Source organism: Sycon ciliatum, chromosome 4 (assembly GCF_964019385.1).
Source record: "Sycon ciliatum chromosome 4, ocSycCili1.1, whole genome shotgun sequence".
In the NCBI taxonomy this organism is placed as follows: domain Eukaryota; kingdom Metazoa; phylum Porifera; class Calcarea; order Leucosolenida; family Sycettidae; genus Sycon; species Sycon ciliatum.
The window spans coordinates 22971702-22992630 of record NC_088646.1 but is presented as its reverse complement, the minus strand read 5'-3'; the positions used below and the strand labels follow the sequence as shown (position 1 = coordinate 22992630).

At 48.3% G+C, this 20929-nt stretch overlaps 2 protein-coding genes across 3 annotated transcripts in view; one reads left to right on the top strand and one right to left on the bottom strand.

The window, feature by feature from the left end:
- Positions 1-14558, top strand: part of LOC135815088 (uncharacterized) — a 39708-nt gene extending 25150 nt beyond the window's left edge. The window contains exons 25-36 of the mRNA XM_065328328.1: positions 173-393; positions 708-943; positions 1321-1438; positions 2487-2588; positions 3198-3323; positions 3505-3611; positions 10046-10133; positions 10754-10860; positions 11143-11253; positions 11807-11914; positions 13108-13181; positions 13861-14558. Coding sequence (XP_065184400.1) covers positions 173-393; positions 708-943; positions 1321-1438; positions 2487-2588; positions 3198-3323; positions 3505-3611; positions 10046-10133; positions 10754-10860; positions 11143-11253; positions 11807-11914; positions 13108-13181; positions 13861-14087 — 1625 coding nt within the window. The 3' untranslated portion in view covers positions 14088-14558. The remainder of the gene's footprint in view (positions 1-172; positions 394-707; positions 944-1320; positions 1439-2486; positions 2589-3197; positions 3324-3504; positions 3612-10045; positions 10134-10753; positions 10861-11142; positions 11254-11806; positions 11915-13107; positions 13182-13860) is intronic.
- Positions 14559-14670: 112 nt separating this feature from the next.
- LOC135815089 (clathrin light chain B-like) lies at positions 14671-19490 on the bottom strand. 2 transcript variants are annotated; one of them, XM_065328329.1, is made up of 6 exons: positions 19313-19490; positions 19193-19234; positions 19019-19098; positions 18137-18289; positions 16823-17030; positions 14671-15438 (listed from the first exon to the last, which is right to left on the bottom strand). In XM_065328329.1, the coding sequence occupies exons 1-5, from the start codon at positions 19445-19447 to the stop codon at positions 16859-16861; spliced, it is 582 nt and encodes a 193-aa protein (XP_065184401.1). In that variant the 5' UTR covers positions 19448-19490; the 3' UTR covers positions 14671-15438; positions 16823-16858. The 2 variants fall into 2 exon arrangements, with proteins under 2 accessions (XP_065184401.1, XP_065184402.1); XM_065328330.1 differs by having other exon boundaries at positions 19019-19095.
- Between the last annotated feature and the right edge of the window lie 1439 nt (positions 19491-20929).

The following is a 20929-nucleotide window of genomic DNA, read 5'->3' as shown; positions in this document are numbered from 1 at the left end:
TGTAGTTAAGACTGTCACCTATAAGGCACCTTGCAGTCTGTGACCCTACCTGTAAACTAGCATGTGAGCCTGCTAGAAAGCCAGCCGCTGATCCTGCGTATAAGCTAGCCTGTCAGCCAGCCTATAAGCCAACCTATGATCCCGCCTGTCTTTCTCTGCTCGCCGTTCTCAGAACAACCCTCGGCAAGTGCTCTGGCCAGTGCTACCAAGTTCTTCCCACCATTGACCACGTTTGAACCACCTTACCCAGTCGCACCGAGTGGTTACTTGCCAAACTCAGTCCTGCTGAAGGAGATGCGAAAGTCGGCAGCCGACCAAGCGGCCGCCGACGAATGGAAGCTCACGCCACTGACAGAAGAGCAGCTGGCGGCACTCTCTACTGTCAAGAAACCGGTAAGTACATGTAGATTGTATGTGTGATTCTCAAACCTGCAGATGTTTTGTGGACACACAGGGCAGGTCACTGGCTATATTATTCTGATCACTGTGTTTGCATGGATAGGCATGTCCGTCCCCGTCAGCTTAGATACAGTATTGTGCATGTTTTCCTTGGGGATTATTTGGGGGGGGGGGGGCGTAAGACCTTTTATTCTCAGTAAGTCGATGCTGCCCCTGGAGGTCCAGATAGTGTATTGTTGGATTTCTCTTAGTGAAGCTAGCTTGCACCTTACCTTTCTTCTATATACATGTAATTTTGTCTGGTGTAGATCGTAATACAGGAAGAAGAGGAAGAGGAGGAAGAAGAGCCACCGAAAGCCAGAACAGGACTAGCTGACCGGCTGAAAAATGCCCTATTGGCCAAACCGGACAAAAAGCCAGCTAAGGAGCCCACCCCGCCTCCCACTCCACCTCCAGAGCCGGTCAAGGAGAAGAAGATCGTCCCCAAGAAGCCTATTGTAAAGCTAGTTGCGCCCAAGGCAAAGCCGAAGACACCACCGCGCACGTGAGTTTGGAATGGGCACGGTGTCGTCATCCAGATATAGCTGATCCTTGTCTGGAAGTAGAAGTACATGTATGCCACTGGTTGCAGACAGAGGTGTCAGCTAAGACATCCTAGTAGTAGCACCAGTTTTGAGTGAGAGTACCTACTGGTACCAGTTTTGAGTGAGAGTACCTACTGGTACCAGTTTTGAGTGAGGTGTATACTTGACTACTAATGTACCGGTTCTGAGTGCCCACCACAACAGCATGTCGCTACCTCTGCTGTGAATGTCACTGCATGCCAGACATTTTACGTGTTATGCGTGTATGTGTGTGTGTGTGTATGTGTGTATGTGTGCGTGTATGTGCCATCTCCGTGCCACCTCTGTCACTCTACAGTCCCACACCACCTAGGGAACCCACACCACCACCGCCACCTGAGAAAATTCCCGAGTTCATACGACGCCATCTGTCAAAACCATTCATGAAGAAGTCCTTTCCAGACTCCAATGATTATGTTAGTTTAATGTCTGACTTAGAATTAGTACTGTGGATCTACCGTAAAATACCGTTGAGCCCCCCCCCCCCCCCCCCCCCCCACACACACACTCTGCCTAGCTGGTCTTTGGCAGGGAGTGAGAATTAGATCCAGGCTCTCTAGTGCAGTACGCTGTACAAACAACACAGAAGATGAGACTTGCCATGTTGGATGGTGCACACTTTCATACACAGGGTTACCATGGTTACTTGTAGTGGCAAGTATTGTGTATAATAGTACAGTGTAGGTTCAACACCGTATTTTGGCATACACAGCGCTTCCCACGTACATCGACAGGGCTGAAATTAGAGAGAGAGAGAGAGGGGGGGGGGGGGGGGGGCTCTCCATCTCTTTCTCTCCATCTCTTTCTCACCATCTCTCTCTCTCTCTCTCTCTCTCTCTCTCCCTCTCTCTCTATCTCTCTCTCTCTCTCTCTCTCTCTCTCTCTCTCTCTCTCTCTCTCCCTCTCTCTATCTATCTCTCTCTCTCTCTCTCTCTCTCTCTCTCTCTCTCTCTCCATCTCTCTTTCTCTTCCGTGGTGGATTAGTTGTGCCTGTGAAATATGACCAGTATGGGATAAGTTCACGGAATCGATGCAGCCGTATCACTCCACGATGTACCATGTCGGCTCTGATAACTTTGCAACCAAAGCTGGGTCGGGTTTGGATTATTGTGACCCTGCAGCGGAAACTGCCGCTTCATACTAAAGCCAGGTGTCTACATTACTGCTTTGCTGCACTGCTGGAATGGGAGTGGGGTTCAACTGAGCTTTGCATCCTCGAAAATGTCTGCTGAAGCACCGCTCTTCAGCTTCTGCCTGTGTCCGATGTTGGAAGAGCCCAGGGCGAGTCCACCACACAACATACTTTTGTCAGTGGGACACACACGCCATATAAGAAAGGATACATCTCTAGTCTTGGGTCACCTGCAGCAGCCAGGGAGTAGTACTCTGTGTTATTCTGTAGCATTCTGCGTTCTTCTGCCTTTGTATTCACTTATACGTGTACACCTGGTTTTGTCTCTGCAGACCTTCCCGGCTCACCTCCTCAAAGTTGATCCCTTCATTCAGCAATTGCTCAAGGAACTGGCTAATGCTCCATCGGTTCTCATAAAAATGGACATTTTGGAGGTATGCTCTCTTCGAGTGCCACAAGTATTTAGTTGAAGAGTAAAACCTTTGAGGATGTAGGGCTTGAAAGTGATGCATGACAGTGTGTAGTTTTGTCATGACCTGTTTTTAACAAGTAACACTTCCAGATCTGGTATTCTTGGTAGTACTGTGGGTTGGAGGCTGGGATGAAACTTGAGCTTGGCTGGTCGTCCTGCCTGCTAGACCAGCACCTTGCACTTGTCGGGATTCACTTCAGGGTCATTACAGTTTTACAAATACATGACTGGTCCCTGTATAATTCTGAAGAGAAGGGAACGAAAATGTTTGCTACCGTATGAGAAGTGCCTTATTGACTGGACATGTAAAATTGTGTGAATGCTTGCGAACCTCCCTTCGTTTGAAAACATGTGGTCAGATTTTAAATTTTAACCTGAGACTTTGTTGATGACAATGTTTAAAAATTCTGCTTGTTCAGGCTGTGCAGTTTCCCATTCTGCTAATTTGTTTTCTCCCCCTCCTCTATATGTGTGTGAATGCGTGCGTGCGTGTGTTTGTGCGTTACTCTCTGTCTCTCTCTCTGTCTCTCTCTGTCTCTCTCTCTCTCTCTCTCTCTCTCAATTTGTGCAGGTTTTGGTTGACCTAGCGGGGATAGAATGGCAAGACGAGCAAACCAAGCCGATGCTTATTGATGCATTGATGTCACAGGTCTTAGCAATCCCGAAGCCAGGTGATTCACCAGCGGACTTCAACAAGGTACACAATCAGAGCTTGACTTAAAGTGCCATTGCGAATATTCTGGAACACAAGCTGCATCCTAGTATTGGACGTGTATGACTTTGTGTGTGTGTGTGTGTGTGTGTGTGTGCGCGCACGTGCGTGTATGTGTGTGTGCGTGCGTGTGTGCATGTGTCCGTGTGTACATCCTCCTGTACAGTACCAGTCCAAGCTAATCGAGCTCATGATCAAGTTGGGTGTGCCGCCGGACAACATTGTTGCACAGCTGTCACTGCGATACATCACTGCCGGTGACAAGAAGAATGTGTATGTCCTGAGTTGTCTTGATCAATCCACAATGCTACACTGCTACTCGGGTGCATAGTGCATGTTAAGGAAGTTGAGAGTTTGTGGCACAATTTCCGCTTATAAAACTCTGCCTCCGAATTCCCTGGGTCTTTATATTTTCCTGTTTTGGCCAGTGGAGCACGCTACTTTGATTACGTATTTAATGCTTCAACTCCCTCAAACTATGATTATCTTTTTACAATACCTGGAAATCATTCGGTGAAATATCGAAATGGGGGCCACCGCGGTTTCAACGATTGGTCTGAGTGTTCGAAGGTCACAAACGTTGCTATCGTGTCTGAAAATCCGGTGTTTGAACCTCCACATCGCATGAACAGATAATCATTAATTATGATGACCTCCTAAATGCTCGCAACCTCTATTTCCTAAATGCCGTCGCAAATTAAGAAGGGGCTTGCAATTTACCTGTTGGTCCACCGATAACGAAGAAGCAAGTAGAAATATAAGTGTTGGTGTAGAGTGACCATGAACACTGTGTAGCAATGGCTGCAGCTGTCGTCGACTTCCTTTATTAAAAAATACCAGAAATCCAACAATCCTACTCTGGAAGTGTGACTTGTAGTACTTTCTTGCAAACCCCTTGCAAACCCCTTGTCAAGTTGTCAAGTTGTCCATTGCTAAGTTTGGGCTGAAGATGGTAGTACAATGTCATGTAAGTTGTCACCACTGGGAATGGGAATTTGTTTGAAATTTTCCCTTGTCGATGTGCAACCGGCCACGGGACTGGTGTGATTTCCTCTCACACACAGCTGTACCACGGCTGTACAGATGTACAATGTACAGAGTATTAATTCCAACTCGAGCATACACACCAGGAAGACGCGTCGGTTTGCTTGGGTTCCGAGAGTAAGGGTGATGTAACTGCGATCCTCCGCATCGTGTGCGTACAAGTGATTACAGTAATGCATTTTATATACAGGCTTTAGTATAGCGGCCCATGAGGCATAGTGCATGTCAACTAGCCTGGACCATAGCGATCTGGAAGGCATAGTTCAGAGAAAGAAAGGGCAGTTGAACAATAGGCTGTCGAAGTGCCTACGTCACGCTGCCTGAAAACTCGTAGTTAAGCGTAGTTGCAAGGCCAAGTGGTGACAAACAAAAGTCGCGTCACCTGCACTTGTCGTGTTTCCAACGGTCACGACATCACTTTGACTGGGGCGTGCTGGTGCAAGATCGCGACTTAAATTTTGTTTTACTTCAAGAAATTTCTCCTTCGCTCTCAAGTCACCGTGCAGTGTTTTCCTGCTGAGTGTTCACCAGCACCTGAGAGATAGGAGTTCTGATTTTCGCTTGCCGCTGGACAAGGAAACTGTAGTGGTTCTACAAACGCACCAAAGACATCTTGTAACTAGCTTCGTTACTACAAATCACAAGTGTGTGGGAATACAGAGAACGACAGAGAGATCAAAGGAAAAGCCAGGCAGGCAAGTACAGCTAAAGTGCGTACGGTACAACTGGCATGTCGCACAGCGCGGCCGGATGAATGCATACATGTTACATAAAAGGATACAATGACAAACAGTGGGATGTGCATCCACTACATCTCCCCTCTGAGATTAAACAGGCTATAATAGAGAAGATGAGGGGTCCAAAGACTATTCGATAATGTAGGTATTGTTTGTAGAGCAAGTTGCAGTGAAAGAGTGATGTGCAGAGACGACGGCAGATACGTCTCGGCACGTTGCTGAATTAGCATGATTCAATGAGGCGGTTGACAGGCTGAGGAGCTCTAGCAGAGCGACGGACTGGATCAGCTGCTGTGCCACCGTACTCAACCTCGACTGTCGGCTTCTCTGCTTCTAGCAGTGGCAGTCGGATCAAGTGACGACGATTGCGGCGAACAGTAGAGTGACCAGACTCAACGAGGTAAGAACGATTGGACACTTGCTCTACTATCTTGCCCTCCCGTTCGAGATCGGTGATGAATACACGGTCATGAAGCTGTAGAGTCGCGAGAGGCTTAGCTGCATGCCGTTGGTCGTAGTGCAACTTCTGCTGTTCCTGGGACTGAGTTTCCGATTCCAGAATACTAGGGAGATCTGGCCATTTCGGTTCCAGCTGTTCAGTCGTTGCAGGTAGACCGGTACGGAGCTGGCGGCCATACAACAGCTGACATGGGGCATAGCCGTTGCTCAGCGGTGTCGTGCGGTAAGCCAAGAGTGCATCTTGCAGGCTTTCGGCCTTCCGCAGGAGATTCTTGGCGGTGCGAACTGCACGTTCCGCTTCGCCATTCGACTGAGGATACCGTGGACTGGAAGTGCGATGGGTGATGTCGTTTGCTGTGCAGAACTCAGTAAACGCTTCGCTGGCAAACTGAGGACCGTTGTCTGTAACCAAGGTGGACGGGAAACCATGCTCGGCACAGATGCGGTGCAGATGCTTGATGACAGCAATCGAGGTTGTGGTAGTCAGCGGTACGACATCGAGGTAACGCGAGAGATAGTCAACAATGACGAGGTAAGTCGTGCCGTTGAATTCCATCAGATCTGCACCAACCGTGTGCCACGGCAGTGTTGGGCGTTGGACGGGTTGCAGTGGTTCGGTCGACTGGACGCGGTGTTTGGTGCACACTTCACACGTAGCGACCATCGTGTCGATTTGCCTTGACAAGCCTGGCCACCAAATGGAATGGCGGGCGCGAGACTTGCACTTCGTTGCACCTTGATGTCCCTCGTGGAGCTTCTCGAGCATCTCAGGCTGCAGAGAGGGTGGCATGACAATGCGGAAGCCATGGTACAGCACACCTTGCTCACAGGACAGTAACTGGCGTTCATGGAAGTATGGGCGCACAGTGTCGTCGACATCACGTGGGTTGCACGGCCATCCGTGTTGGACGAAGTGGAGGACTTGCTTGAGCGTCTCATCTTGTGTGGTGGCGTCAGCAATGTCACGGGCTTTACCATCCGACACGATCTCGCCGATGTAAGATGCGAGGTTGATGCTGATCTCGTCTTGGAGACTAGGCGTGTCGTCACAGGCGAGCGGAGCGCGAGACAGAGCATCGGCAACAACTAGCTCTTTGCCAGGGACATACACGGCGGCTGGATTGTACGTGAGCAGGCGCATCAGGAGGCGTTGACATCGCATCGGGACACGGTTCAAATCACGCGTATTGATCAGCGGGATGAGTGGTTTGTGATCCGTCTGGACAGTGAGGGACGAGTTGCCGTAAATGTAGCCGTGGAATCGCTCACAAGCCCAGACAACAGCCAAGCACTCCTTCTCGATCTGCGCGTACTGTTGCTCAGTAGTGGTGAGGCTGCGTGAGGCAAATGCAATGGGGCGCATTCCGTCGTCATGCTCCTGCAATAGGACAGCTCCCAAGCCGTAACTGCTGGCATCAGCGCTGATGACCGTGGGCTTGGTTGGGTCGAAGAACGTGAGGCAGGGCGCATTGGTGGCAAGCTGTTTGAGCTTGTCCAGGGCCTGTTGTTGTGTAGCAGACCACTCCCATGCGGTGTCATGCCCCAGTAGAAGACGCAGTGGAGCGCTGACTTCCGAGAGATTGGGAATGAAGCGTGACATGAACGCGAACATGCCGAGAATGCGCTTCAGTTCCGTGACGTTCTTGGGCGGCTTCAGATTAGCGACGCTGGACACTCTCGCTGGGTCAGGGTGGAGACCTTTGGCGGAGAAGATGTGACCAAGGAACTTCACTTCGGCCTGACGCTTGTGACATTTCGTCATGTTCAGCGTGACGTTGGCTTTCTGCAGGATGTCTAGTACGGCAGCTAGGTTACGGTCGTGTTCTTCTCGCGTACGGCCAGAGACAATGATATCGTCCATGTAGACGAACACGCCGGGGAGCTGGTCCAGAAGGTTGGTGAGACGCTTCTGGAAAATCTCAGGTGCTGATGTGATGCCGAATGGCAGTCGCTTGAAGTAGAACCTGCCGAACGGCGTGATGAAGGTGGTCAAACGGGCAGAGTCGGGACTGAGTGGGACTTGCCAGAATCCGTTAGCAGTGTCCAATGTCGTGAACACAGTCGCTCCGGCCAGTGAAGACAGGGCATCTTCTAACGTTGGCAGCTGAAATGTCTCCCGCTTGACAGACGCATTAAGACGCTTCAGGTCGACACAGATGCGTACCTTGCCGTTAGGTTTGAGGACGGGCACCATAGGCGAACACCAGTCTGTGGGTTCGTCGACACGCGCAATGATGTCGCCATCTTCCATGCGGTGCAGTTCTTCACGTACTTTCGAATACAGGTGATGAGGAACTCTGCGAGCTGTGAGGCAGTGATACGGTGTGGCGTCGGAAGTCAAGTGAATCTGCGCAGCAGGACCAACCATACACTGTACGAGTGGGACTGGACCTTGCACTTCAGCCAGACGCTGGACTAGACCCAGTGCTGTGCACGCAGATCGGCTGAGCAGGCTAGTGCTGGCACCATCTAGAACAAAGATGGGTATGGTAGTGGACTGAGATTGAAAGGAGCAGTGAGCCTCAAATACACCCAGGACCTGCATAGTCTGGTCATTCGCTCCTCTCAGCTGGGCACTAGTAGCAGATAAGGACGGCTTGGGCTGCAGTGTATTGTATGATTGCACGGACATGGTAGAGACATCAGCTCCAGTATCTAGCTTGAACTGGACTACACTCTTTCCGATAGCTAGATCTGCCAACCAGGGTGAATCACTTACACTTTGTGCGCACGTCGTGTGGCCAACAAATAGAGAGTCCGGAGAGTCGTTCGTGACGGCAGAGGTGGACGGTTTCGATCGGCAAACTCGCGCGAAGTGGTTGCACTTGCCACAGGCTTTGCAGCACTGGCCTCTGGCTGGGCACTGATCGCGTTGCGAGTGGTGGCTTCCACCACAGTTCGGGCACTTCGATTCGGTCGCAGGCGGCGTTGCTGCAGATTTGTAGCTACCATGCGGTCTGCTCTTCGGCATAGATCGACCACCACGGTGCGACTGGACAGCTGAGGCTGAGGCATCATCGTCTGAAATCGAGCTGGCGGCGGCCAAGCCACTGCGCGATTGGGCTGCAACCTGTTGCTGGACAGTTTCGGCGTGCCGTGCGAACGCAACAACTTTGGCGAGAGTTTGCTCGCTCTTGTCTTTCATCTGCAGCTCCCGACTCACCCGCTTGTCCAGCATGTGGGCGACGAAGCGGTCTCTGATACGCTCATCCTTCGTGCCAGCAAACTCACAATACTCTGCAGCTTTGTACAGAGTACGGACAAACTCCTCTACGGTCTGGCCGGGTTGTTGTACAAGCTGTTCAAATTTAGCCCGTTCATGAACAACATTGGTAGACGGGCGGAAGTACGTGTCGAAAGCACTGACGACCTCGTCATATTTCTTCTTGTCGTCCTCGGATAGTCCGAGTTGGTACTCGAACAAGGAGTCGGCGTTGGGTCCGAGAGCATACAACAAAGTGGCCACCTGAGTTTCTCCCGGGTCGGAACTCAGTTTGGTGGCAGCACGAAAACGGGTGAAACGGAGTTTCCACGCGGGCCACTGGTCCGGTGAGCTGAAGTCGAAAGGCGCTGGAGGGTTGAAACGAGCCATCACCGCTCACGAGGCCAAAGACTACAGGAAAACCAATTCTGACACCATGTAGTGGTTCTACAAACGCACCAAAGACATCTTGTAACTAGCTTCGTTACTACAAATCACAAGTGTGTGGGAATACAGAGAACGACAGAGAGATCAAAGGAAAAGCCAGGCAGGCAAGTACAGCTAAAGTGCGTACGGTACAACTGGCATGTCGCACAGCGCGGCCGGATGAATGCATACATGTTACATAAAAGGATACAATGACAAACAGTGGCATGTGCATCCACTACAGAAACGAGCACAGAGTTAGTTGGTCCCAGAACTAAAAGAAACCAGCGATCGCTGTGATAGAAATAACAGGGACACCCATCATTACTTCTTGGCCGGCGACTACATGTAAAGCCGAACGACAGTACAGGCACAGCAGTGGCCAAGCAAAAATCAGCTACGGCCTCTCCTTCTCTACAAAGCGAAAACTACAAACTCGGCGACAAGTAGCAGTTTATTTTGAAATAAATAGTCTCACTCGCGCGCTCCTCAGTCAAAATGATGCTTGTAGCTAGCTGTGTTCACTGCATGCTGCTGCAACTGGAAACACGACAAGTGCAGGTGACGCGACTTTTGTTTATCACCACTTGGCCAAGTAACTACGCGTTGTCAAGAAGCTGTGACGCCAGACTTTGACGGCCTTTTCTTTTCTAGCACTTCATAGGATTTAAAACATTGCCTTGCACTGTTGTCATGCACCAATACCTCGATAGAACTTAGCTGCTGTAGTCTGCTGAAAACCCAACAACTCTGTGGCGTGTAACAGGATCAGACTGGTTTGTTCTGTGCCATGTGTGTGTGTGGTGTGTACGCGTGCATTGGATGGTGTACACCACCAGGTCACCAGCGTTGCATCAGCTTGTTTTGCTCGGTCTTACGGACGAGAGAGGTTACTACGCTCGTGAGCTTGACTCCTGGACGGTTGATGTGAGTATTGACTGGTTTGTTTCTTCTCCATGCTTGCAGCTGCTTATGTCCATATAGAGGTTGTGCGATTACACCATTAGTTGAGATGCTTTGGCAAAGCCGCGGCCTCCCGACACAGCGCTGGACTTGCATTAGCGGCTCACACCGCTTAGACAGCGCTCACAAGCGAATCCGCTGACTCATGCTGTATACTTAGTGCCCATACATAGGCGGTTGTGCCGACTCACCCAACGAAATCGTTCGCATAACCTCACTGCTTTATTCCATGACATGTCTCTACGGGGGCTATGATTGCGGCGGTTTTGGCTCTACCTTGAGACAATGGGTCTGCATGTAGAGCGTACATACTGGTTCACGGGTTCATTCTACAATTGCAAAGCGAGAAGAAGCGTTGAGATAGAGTTGTGCTAGAGGATATAGCGGTAGTGAATGCTGGCATAACGATAGCAAGCCCGTGGAAGCATTGATGCTCTAGTAATCACTGTGACAACAAGGTTGCGGTTTTGCGTCGCTCAGCGGCACTTGGAATTACAAGCACTTGAATACAATGTGTCTGCTACACTGCTACATGCACTACAGCATGCAAACGTATAGCTCTGTTTGGTGTGTTGCTGTTGCAGGGAAAGTCTGTTGAAGGCCTTGTCAAGGCCAGTCAGGACCTGAAAATCTGGCTAACCGACTGGAGCAGCAAGCTGGCTATGGAGCAGCAGAAGAAAGGGAAGAGCCCGTGAGTTTGGTTACATGCCCTCTTTTTAATTATTGTATAGAATTATAGTGATATGGCCGATGACTGGAGGCTCCGTTAAGGTATTCTAAGCTGTACTAGAAGTGGAATTGTGTCATGCGCTGCAAAGTAACAGTGGTTGCAATCTGTGATCCGAGTGTTTGCCCAAGGCAATCGTCTTGGGAGGTCTGAAGATCTCTGAACAGCCTAGCCGATAGACTTGTGTACTATTGGATGGGAATTGAATGACCATGTGTACGTGTCATTGTTGTATTCAATCCTCAGGTTTTCACCTCCAGCTCCTGCTAAGGCAAGTCAGCAGCAGAGTAGCTCTGCTGCTATCAACGCCATTAACTACTTTGTCCGCTACACAATACGCCAGGAGGAATTAGAAAGGTATTTTTTATAACAGTGTGCAAGCGACGTGACAGTCAACCTCATGAATGCCGACCCCGGGTATAACAACAAGTTGCGAATTAACGACACGGTCGTCAGAATTAGTGACGATTTGACTGCGTACTTTCAACCTCACGAATAACAACAACTTGCGGTTAATGACACTTTTCCTCATGCTTGATCGGTGGTCGTTATTCGCAAGGTTGGCTGTAAACTCTTATGTACATGTAGTACTAGGCGGCACTGACACACACCAGATGTCCAAGTACAGTGTATGTGTTTACTGTTGCTGGTTACTGGATATCTTGTGCATATGAACAACGGTAGTGGAGGCTCAACATGCAAACGTTTTTCGTGCACGCTCATATCCAGATTTACCCAGCATGTCGGATTTAATAAGCAATGAATTAGCCCCACCAGGATCGTGAGTAGTTGTGTTTGCGTGTATGTGTGTATGTATGTATTTATGTATGTGTGTAGGGGGCTTTAGTGTTATCTCAACTTATCTGTTATCTGTTTTCATAGTTGCCCTTTCCTGCTCTACTGTTGACAGGATGCGTGCACTGAAGCCACCAAGTCCACGACCGCCACCACCGAAGCCTCCCACGCCTGAGCCGCAAACGATGTCACGAGCCGTCGTTCCCTTACCGGACATAGGCATGTGAGTAGACTAGCGAGAACAAGGAAGACATGGTAGATATGAGAACTGTGAAAAATATTGGACATGCAATATGTCAGCATGTCACGGTCATGATAATAATATGTGCAATGTCGCCAGCGGTGCTCTACGTTATTTTTTATGTACTTCATGTGTTACTGTTAGTGTAGATGCATGCACATGTTGCTGTTCGTGCATGTGTTGCTGTTCTGTGAAAAATGAGTCTCCGTCTTAAGTTCGCCGTGTCCTGTTGTGTTTACGACGTCTCCTTTTAATCATTTTTTTGGTTTTACTAGTGTCTTACACTTGGTAGAGTTGATTTGGTAAAAAAGCGAAATATTTCGGGCTAATTTTTCATAATGGCCATTTTGACCAAAATAAGTGGTAAGTTGAGCAAAAATCCAGAAAATGTCCAATTTTGGGGTGCTCATTACTCCACAATATTGATGGTGACCAGCTACTTTTCTTGGCCATTTCATCACTACATGGCACACTGAAGACACTGCATACTTTGGCGTGGCGAGAATGCCACGGAGTTAGTCTACACGTTCATGTCATGTTCAGTTGCGATTTGCTTTCTCTTCCTGATTGCCATTGCGGTCATGCTGTCGGTTCTCTGTGATTTGACCTTTATCTCCTGGCATCTTACTGTCTTCATGTGCTCCCCTTCGGGGCACCTTGATGCCTGATGTAATATCGCAGTTGTACAGCGGGCTACCTTTTAGGTTCCGCTGCGGTCGGTTTCGCTGAGCCAGCCTTGGCACCGTGTAGCCTTTTTTGGCTGTTGCGTTCTTGTGCGTGCGGCATGAGGTTTTAGCTGTACCTTTGTTTGGCTGCGCTGCCTTTTTGTTTCCAGAGAGTTTTTCTTTGCATGTATTGTAGTTTGTTGGAATAATCCAGTGCTCTTCGAGCCAACACCACAGCAATTCATGAGTGTCGATCCTCGCCGAGGTGTATGATCTGTAGCCGTCAAAACATACTTCACATCCCAAACAATTCGGGCCAATTTGAAAACCTTATTTAGTTTCCAGCTACCTTTTAAATATAACCTTTTAGTTCCAATATAGTCATGTCATCAGTTGCCTGTCTGTGTGTGTGGAGATGGCACGGGGTTGGGAGCGGCAGGAATACTCGAGTTACAACAGTGATACCAGACCGGTTTGCATTGTCCTCTGTCCCTATGGTGTTGTGTCCAGCACTAGTCTAGCTCGCTATGGCATAACACACTGCAGCAAGTGTCATGTGGAAAGAGAAAGTACACTTCGAGATGGTAAGTGTGTTACAACAGTTTACGGGTTGGCTGTACCTTGCAGGTCTTCCAGTATGTACACGTGTACTCGCACTGCAAAGTAGGTTTTATGTCCTCTCTGCGCACAAAGTGCTCAATGCCCGGAAGGGCACTCGCGCTGCACGCTTGTAGTCCATGCTCTGTTTTTTTTCTCGTTTTTTCTGCATTTATTGTTTCACTTCTAATAGCATCAAACTTTTAAAATAAAAGGCACATTTGACTGGCATCACGGGACCAGCCCAGGCATCCATAGCCGCCCTACGGTTTCCGCCAAGTATACATGCAACAGTCACAGTGCGTATGCCTAGGTTGATGACCCCTGTTACAGGTAGTTGTATACGCGCACTGAACTTGTACTGGGAGAGTCAGTCATCTCGTTGGCCTTTGCTGGTGATCTGTGAGTCAGGTGACCTTGCCCGGTGCACTATCTTCTAATAAAACAAAAAAAATGATGCACAGGTTCGCGTACAGGGAGGATCAAGAACCACCTTTCCGCTTCTGTGGGGTGCCACCACCCCATTATCAACTATCTTCTATAGGCTATGGTATATTCATCATCGCAGCAGAACGAATTCAACTCTTTTGCATGTTTTCTGTGTGTGTGTGTGCGTGTTCGTGTGTGTGTGCGCGCGTGTATGTGTGTACGCGTGTACGCTTATAGTGTTCCCGTTGCCTCCTATCAACCAGGGCTCACGTCACCGTGACTGTGTGCTCCACGGAACAAGTCGAATCAGAATGCCCATCCAGCCGAAAACCCTGGTCCTGGAGGATTCCGACGACGAGGATTCAGGTATTGGCAGTCAGGCATCGTCAACGGCAAGCATCTTTGACTGCAAGAAGTACTTTGTACTGGAGCACACACTCGTGCCGGAGTTGAGACGGAGATGAGCTTGTGTAGCTATTCAACTGATCGTCGATAATTATACCGTATGCATGCTGGTCACGCATCAGGTGCCCAGCATCCTGCTGTTGTCCGCACGATCTGTAGGAAACCGTGGCATGCCTTATTTACTCTCCCTGCGGTGTTTCCAAACAAGTCTGCTGTACTGCATCGATGTATCAGTACAAACCTAGACGTTGTGGTACTCTCGTAATCTGTGTACTCTTTTATTATCGAAGTAGTATTGAGTTTCTTCTTGAGAGCATGGCATGGTTCTTGCACGGTATCATACCTCAATGATCTAACATTGTCCATGGCCTTGATGACACATTGAATTGACCATCCCAGGTATCACATCTGCTTACTTCAACAGTCATGCTGGCATCTGAGCAACTTGATCTGCGTCTATCCATTCTCAACCATTCTGTTTTCTATTCAAAGTGTCGTGGACCGGAGTAATAAAGTCATACTGCTGAAAAGGCTGCGTTCCTACATGTAACTTGGCATACACGGCACGGTACGTCTGTGGCAGCGTGCTCAATGCAGCTAACAGTAAACGACCAGACCCACAAACAAGAAAGCACACACAGCTTGGACTTTTATACATGTATGTATCCTGATTCTAACACATCAGAGGATTTTCCTTTTTCCATGAAAAACTAAGTACAGAACACAAGGTGGTGAATATTGACGTAGGCAAGTGAAGATAAGAATGATGATAAATGCAATTTTCCGTGAGTAAGAAGCAAGCACCTACATGGCAGGGAGAAGACAGCGTGAACACAGCAGAGGTGTGGCTGGTTCGCATTGCAATCATCCAGCCGACACACACACACACGTACACACGTGCACAAAGGGTTTGATCCGAAGAGAGGATAAGAAAACTGGTAAATAGAATGGGGCCTACGTAAGACACTACTACATTTAATCAAATAATACCACGCGGGTACGGAGATAGCGAAGAAAATATAATTTGAACAGACCTAACTAAGGACACAACGAAATATGGCAAACTATTGACAATATACAGCAGGATGATGTCAGAAAGAATCAGCGGACAGGTGACGGTGAGGAAGGATCACTACAGTGCACACATATCAACCACGCTCTGGTGCTTTGCTACAGTCATGTGCTGCTGCCGGTGGTAGTGGTCACACTGATGCTTTCATACACAGTCAAGAAAAGGAAGGGAAGAGAAGCTACGGGGCAGTCACGGCCAGGACAAACAATACAGCCAGGACAACCTCTTGGCAGAGTGCACACACACCAGGCCAGAAGAAAACACCCCCTTGCCAGCATGGAGATTCTGGGCCTATTGGTGGCGCGCTGGCTGTTCTTCGACGAATACACAGCCTAATTCTGTCAAAGCACAACAGGAGATATCACAAACAGTAGTGATTACTGAGAGTCTATGACCTATAGTCCATGTCAAAACTATAGACGCGTAGGGTTTTTGAAATATTTCAAATTTGCCTGGAACTTTTTGAGAATAGTTTTCGGAGTATTGCTCAGGTCCGCTCCACAATTACTCTCATAATAGTTTCTAAACGATTGGATAACAGACGCCCAATTTGGAAAAATTTATGCACAAAGTGATCACAGATTGTATGTGGTATAGATGCTGGCATAACGGTTTTGCCTAGGTACGCGTCTATAGTTTTGAAATGGACTGTAAATATACATTTTCAGGCACACAGAGCAAGTCTACCTACATACAAAATCATGCAGTAACCCAGACAGATACTCAAAAGGCAATAGAAATCCACAAGACTACATGCCAAAAAAAAGGAAAAAACTTTTAAAAAAGTGCCGGATAATGTACAAAATACACCTATTGGTACATTCGGAAACGCATTGAGTGACGCATAGTATGCATGAACCACCATAGACTGCTTGCCACACACAGTGGAACACAATACGCATGACGCCCACACATTTCTCAGTGTGCTTCATTTGACTACATGTACTGCAAAAGTCCAGCCACTGTAAAGCAAGATGCATTCGCTGCGTGCAAATTTTGCGTTTCAAGATTTCCACTGGTTCACGATGAGAAACGTTTGTGCTTTATCTCTTCAGTTGGATACTGAAATGTCCACAAAACTGCATAAAGCAGTTTGCGGCGATTTAAATTTGAAAATGCGCGATGGCCACGAAAATAGCGAAAGTTTCTCACGGCATAGTCATTTTTAAGAAACCCTCTCACGGCCACCCACCAACATTGAAATGCAATCCATGTAGCACAATGGCATAAACAACACAGTTGGCAGGGGAGCAACCACGGTGGAATGACGCTCACCTTCCGTTTCGGCACACTGAATGTTCATGGACATAGCGTGAATGTCTATGTGCTTTTCTCTAGCAAAGATGCTGGGGCTCAACAGTGGGCACTGCCACAGCCCATACCATACTTCAAGCAGTGTTCTCATTCCCCGCAGGTCTAAACAACATGGGTATTGGACTGGAATCATCTTTCTGCCTCTCCGACAATGCTGCTGCTGCTCACCCTCAGACAGTAGCCGCTGACTAGATGAGCAGTCAGGTAGCCGTGCACACTGCCATTTTTAGTGTGATGTTTTTCACTTCCCAGAATCAAATGCTTGCTCTAAACAACTGTGTTATGACTCAGCATGATTGTATGAGTAGTAACACTCATTTATACTATTAAATAACAGCAGCCAGCCAGGCATCTACACAGAAAACAAACACGCACGCGCGCACACACACACACACTCCCTCTCCATACCTTGAAATGAAAGGGTGCCGAGAAGCGTTGCTAAATTCACCGCACCAGCGGTGTCTGCTTGAGGTGCAGCAGTATACTACGCATGCGTGCAGCATCTTTAGTGCTCTTGCTGTTCTTCGGGTTGAAGTCACAGAAGCGTGCTACTCGTTCCCACTCGGACCCAGGAGTGTCCTCATCGCGTTCACGGATGAATGCTTCCTCTGCAGCACTACCAAAGGGAACATAGCACGACCACCAACACAAAAAAAGAGTTGACATGTTGAAAAACACGCACACACACACACACACTTGTACTTGTTGCTCACTGCCAAAACTGGTCACGTGGGTCTCCCCGGGAGAGGGGAGAGAGACTCTAAAGGAATCTTGGAAAGATGACTCAACTGGCTATTGAACCGCCCAACGGCCGACACCCCCTGAAATCCCAAAACTCTGGGTGGACTTGAAAATGATCCCACTTATGGGCTCACCACACCTCAGTAAGTGGGTGAGGACAAGGTGCAGGAAAAGGATTGACGGCATCAGGGTATCCGTCCTGGGATCCAACTGCAGTTACCCCTGCCCCCAGTGAAGGTAATACTTGCTACTAGTGTGGGTGGCTAAATCAGAGTGGATCACACACACACACACACACACACACACACACACACACACACACACACACACACACACACACACACACACACACACACACACACACACACACAGACAGAGTACTACAGTAAACACCCACATGCGGCATACGAATGTGAGCATCTTGGGCACACATGCTCACCCGATGATGACAATGTGCCCAAGTGACCAGTTCGTTCATCCAACAATCTAAGACAAAATCAAGTCTTGGTGATGCTGGTCTTGTACAGGACCCTTTCTCTTTAAAAACACCTTGCACATACCGTATTATCTCTCTTATAGACACAGGTCGGAGGGCTGTTGAGATTACAAACGCACAGTCTCTACCATAGTCACAGAAATAATACTGGAATGCAGCTGTGCGCCAGTCATACAGTCATATAAAACATAAAAGTGCTCCACGTGCGTGACTCCCACTTCCGCATCATTCTTTTTTCTTCTCTCTGTTCTCTAATCATGAAACCTGAGTTAAATTCCAATTTGAGTGTGTTACCGGTATGCAACTTTCTTGATTTTTTCATGGTTGAAAAAATATAAACACGGTCTCCAGTATTATCACGGTCTCCTCTATAAGCACGGGTGCGAGGTGGGTTGAAAAAATATAAGTACCGTGTTTATAAGGGAGATAATACGGTACTTGGAAATGGATACAAAAACACTGCATCACACCCATCAACAACCTACCGATTGTCAGACTTTGCTTTTTCGAGCTGTTCGGCTTGCCGAGCTTCCCAGTCTTGAAGGTCTTGCTTGGCCTGCTCCAGCCATTGCTGGCGTTCCACCTCTGCTTGCTCATCCTTCTCTTCAAGCACCTGCTTTTGATCTTCACGCCACTTACTGGACAGATATACGCGAACAGAGCGAAAACGTATTCAGGATCTAGTGGGGTATGGGGTTTAAGCTGCATTCACACTTCACTTCGCGCATGGGAACGCTTCGCAATGCACATGGCTACAGTCACGAGCTGGGCCAGACAAGTCGAGGTGATGGCAACTTGAACGCGTTTCTCGAACCCGGAATGAAATAAGAATCAGGCTTGAGACTTCTCCTGATCTATGCAGCCAGATTTGGCACCACTTCGTACAGTGAACTGCATTAGAGTCTACATATTACGTGGCTGTCATAGTAATACAATCGGGATGTGCCAGCTCTCCAGGGATTCACACATACGCACACATACACACACACACACCACACACATGCTCACACGCACTACCACCACACGCACACACGCACGCACACACACACACACACACACACACACACACACACACACACACACACACACACTGGCTACAGCAGTACATGTACAAGGGACAAGGTTACAAATTATGCATGCAGCATTTATCACGACATAACCTGGTAGGAGACACATGTAGACTTGCATTAAATCCTGGAACCACAATGACCAATGTTCCAGGTAGTTATTACAAGCCATCGCTATACCGCCACCCATGGTCTACTCAAAGACTAATGAACTCATTGAGTATCGACAAGAAAGAGGTGCGGATGGTTACAATACAATTTCATCACAGTGGTGATTCGTGACGGGCAAAGTAGACTCACCGAACAGCCTCGGACTCCGTTGCTAGGACATCAGCCTCTTGAATGGCTGAATAAGCATTGCTCTCAGTGGACTGTTCCTGCTGAGAAGAAAAGCAAGGGGGAGGGCAACCATTTTTCGAGGTCAACACTCGAGCGGCGCAAAATAGGCAATACTATGGTGGCATTTGTCCTAACCTTCTGCCCGAATTGATCAAGTTCCGCTGAGAAATCTTGAGTCTGCAAAGTAAAATGAGGAGAGAGGAATTTATTGGTTGGGCAGCAATCTTCGCGTCACAGGTTCAAATTTGGCCATACCGGTGCCGACGCGCCACCATCGAAGGCTAAATCATCATCTCCTAACTCTGCTAATGCACCTTGCTCCTTCTGCAAGAAGTCGGCAGCTGGATCACTCTCCTGGAGCTGAGCGGAATCAAACTCAAGATCCGCCATCTTCACGGTTGGCAGTTTCGTCGAGAAGAGAAACTGAAAAGTAGGGAGATTGTACGACTCCCATCTAAAAGCAAGTGCGAAAACAGACAGCTACCTATGACGTAGCTCAGAAGCGCATACTTTTTTTGAATTAATTTTTTGCAAGTCACTTTTTAGTGAGAGAGAAGAGCGAAATTACCTTCATGTACTAGTATACAGTACAATGTAAATGCGATCGGTGCAAGGTATTTTTGTAGATGTCATTGTGAATAGTGGCGTGTAACTGTAAATACAGCTACATGTAGCAATGAAATGCACAACCTACAGTCTTAGCAAGAGCATAAACCGGTCCACTCCTAGATCCTGCGTCTTGGCGCAACGGATACAGTAATAATACTAATAAGTATCCAGTTTCCAGCTTTTCCCGTTTGTCTCTTTCCCTCAAACCAGTGAGTACAGTGAATAAGTATCCAGTTCTGACTGATTAGAGGTGAAGCAGAGATGTCTGATCGCCATGCTCTGCTGCTGTACTGTAGTTCTGTAATGTAAGTACATGTCTGTACAGTCAGGTAGTCTGTAGACTGGGGAGTGAGTCAAGAAAGGGTATGGCATGACTGTATATATGGACATGACAGTGTACCATGGTGAGTACTAGGTAATATAACGTATAACGTATAACTAACCAAGGAATGAGCCAACTACACTGTACATGTACTTGGCTAGGCTAAGCTTACTGTCCGTCTGATCTGGGGTCTTGATGACTTTTAATAATTACAAATTATACCCGCGCACGTCCATGTATGTGTGTGTGTTCTGCGCACGCATGTGTGTGTGCGCGCGCGCGTGCTTGCACGTGTGTATATGTGTCTGTGTGTACTACTGTGTGTTGTAAGAGAGATTTCTGCATGGTCATTGCAATGATCACCTGACTATGCTGGACGTAAAGGTCCATCGTGACCGTAGCAACTCGGTGCTACATGTCTGTGCCAACCAGCTCCTCTACTGCATTGAGGAAGCCCGAAGTGAAAGCGGCGAAGGTAATTGACATGGTTCATGACGATCACAGACATACTACATCCATTAATTCTGTGCCGCAATGTTTTGTTGATTGGTCGATGTGAAGAGATAGACTGGGCAGAACGGCCAAGGTCAATCCGACTCATCCTGATACCCTAGCGGCGTGACCATGGTGACCTGTTGCTACAATCTGCCCCTGTATGACATTACACTCGAGTGCACAAAGCAAAGCCTAAGGTCTGCGCCAGCGGCATGCATACCGTGTGCGAGGGCCTACAGTCAATGCTCAAAGACAGCAGGTACAGGTCACTTGCACTGTGTCGACCATGATCATGTACTACTTTAGAAATACCGTCACACTTACACATGCCCAAGGCTCTGATTGCACTCATTCCAGTCAAGAGAAATCAAGAAACCCGCTAGCTCTCCTTGCTGGCGCCGTCCCAGCACCCAACAGGTGTACCCACAGTGTCGGCTCGCAATGCT

Excerpts from the sequence above, each read along its gene's own strand:
- LOC135815089 (XM_065328329.1), bottom strand. The coding sequence starts at position 19,447 with ATGGCGGATCTTGAGTTTGATTCCGCTCAGCTCCAGGAGAGTGATCCA. Across the intron at positions 18,290-19,018 it reads ACGGAGTCCGAGGCTGTTCG|TAAGTGGCGTGAAGATCAAA; the intron begins GTGAGTCTACTT and ends ATATCTGTCCAG. Across the intron at positions 17,031-18,136 it reads AAAGCAAAGTCTGACAATCG|TGCTGCAGAGGAAGCATTCA; the intron begins GTAGGTTGTTGA and ends TCCCTTTGGTAG.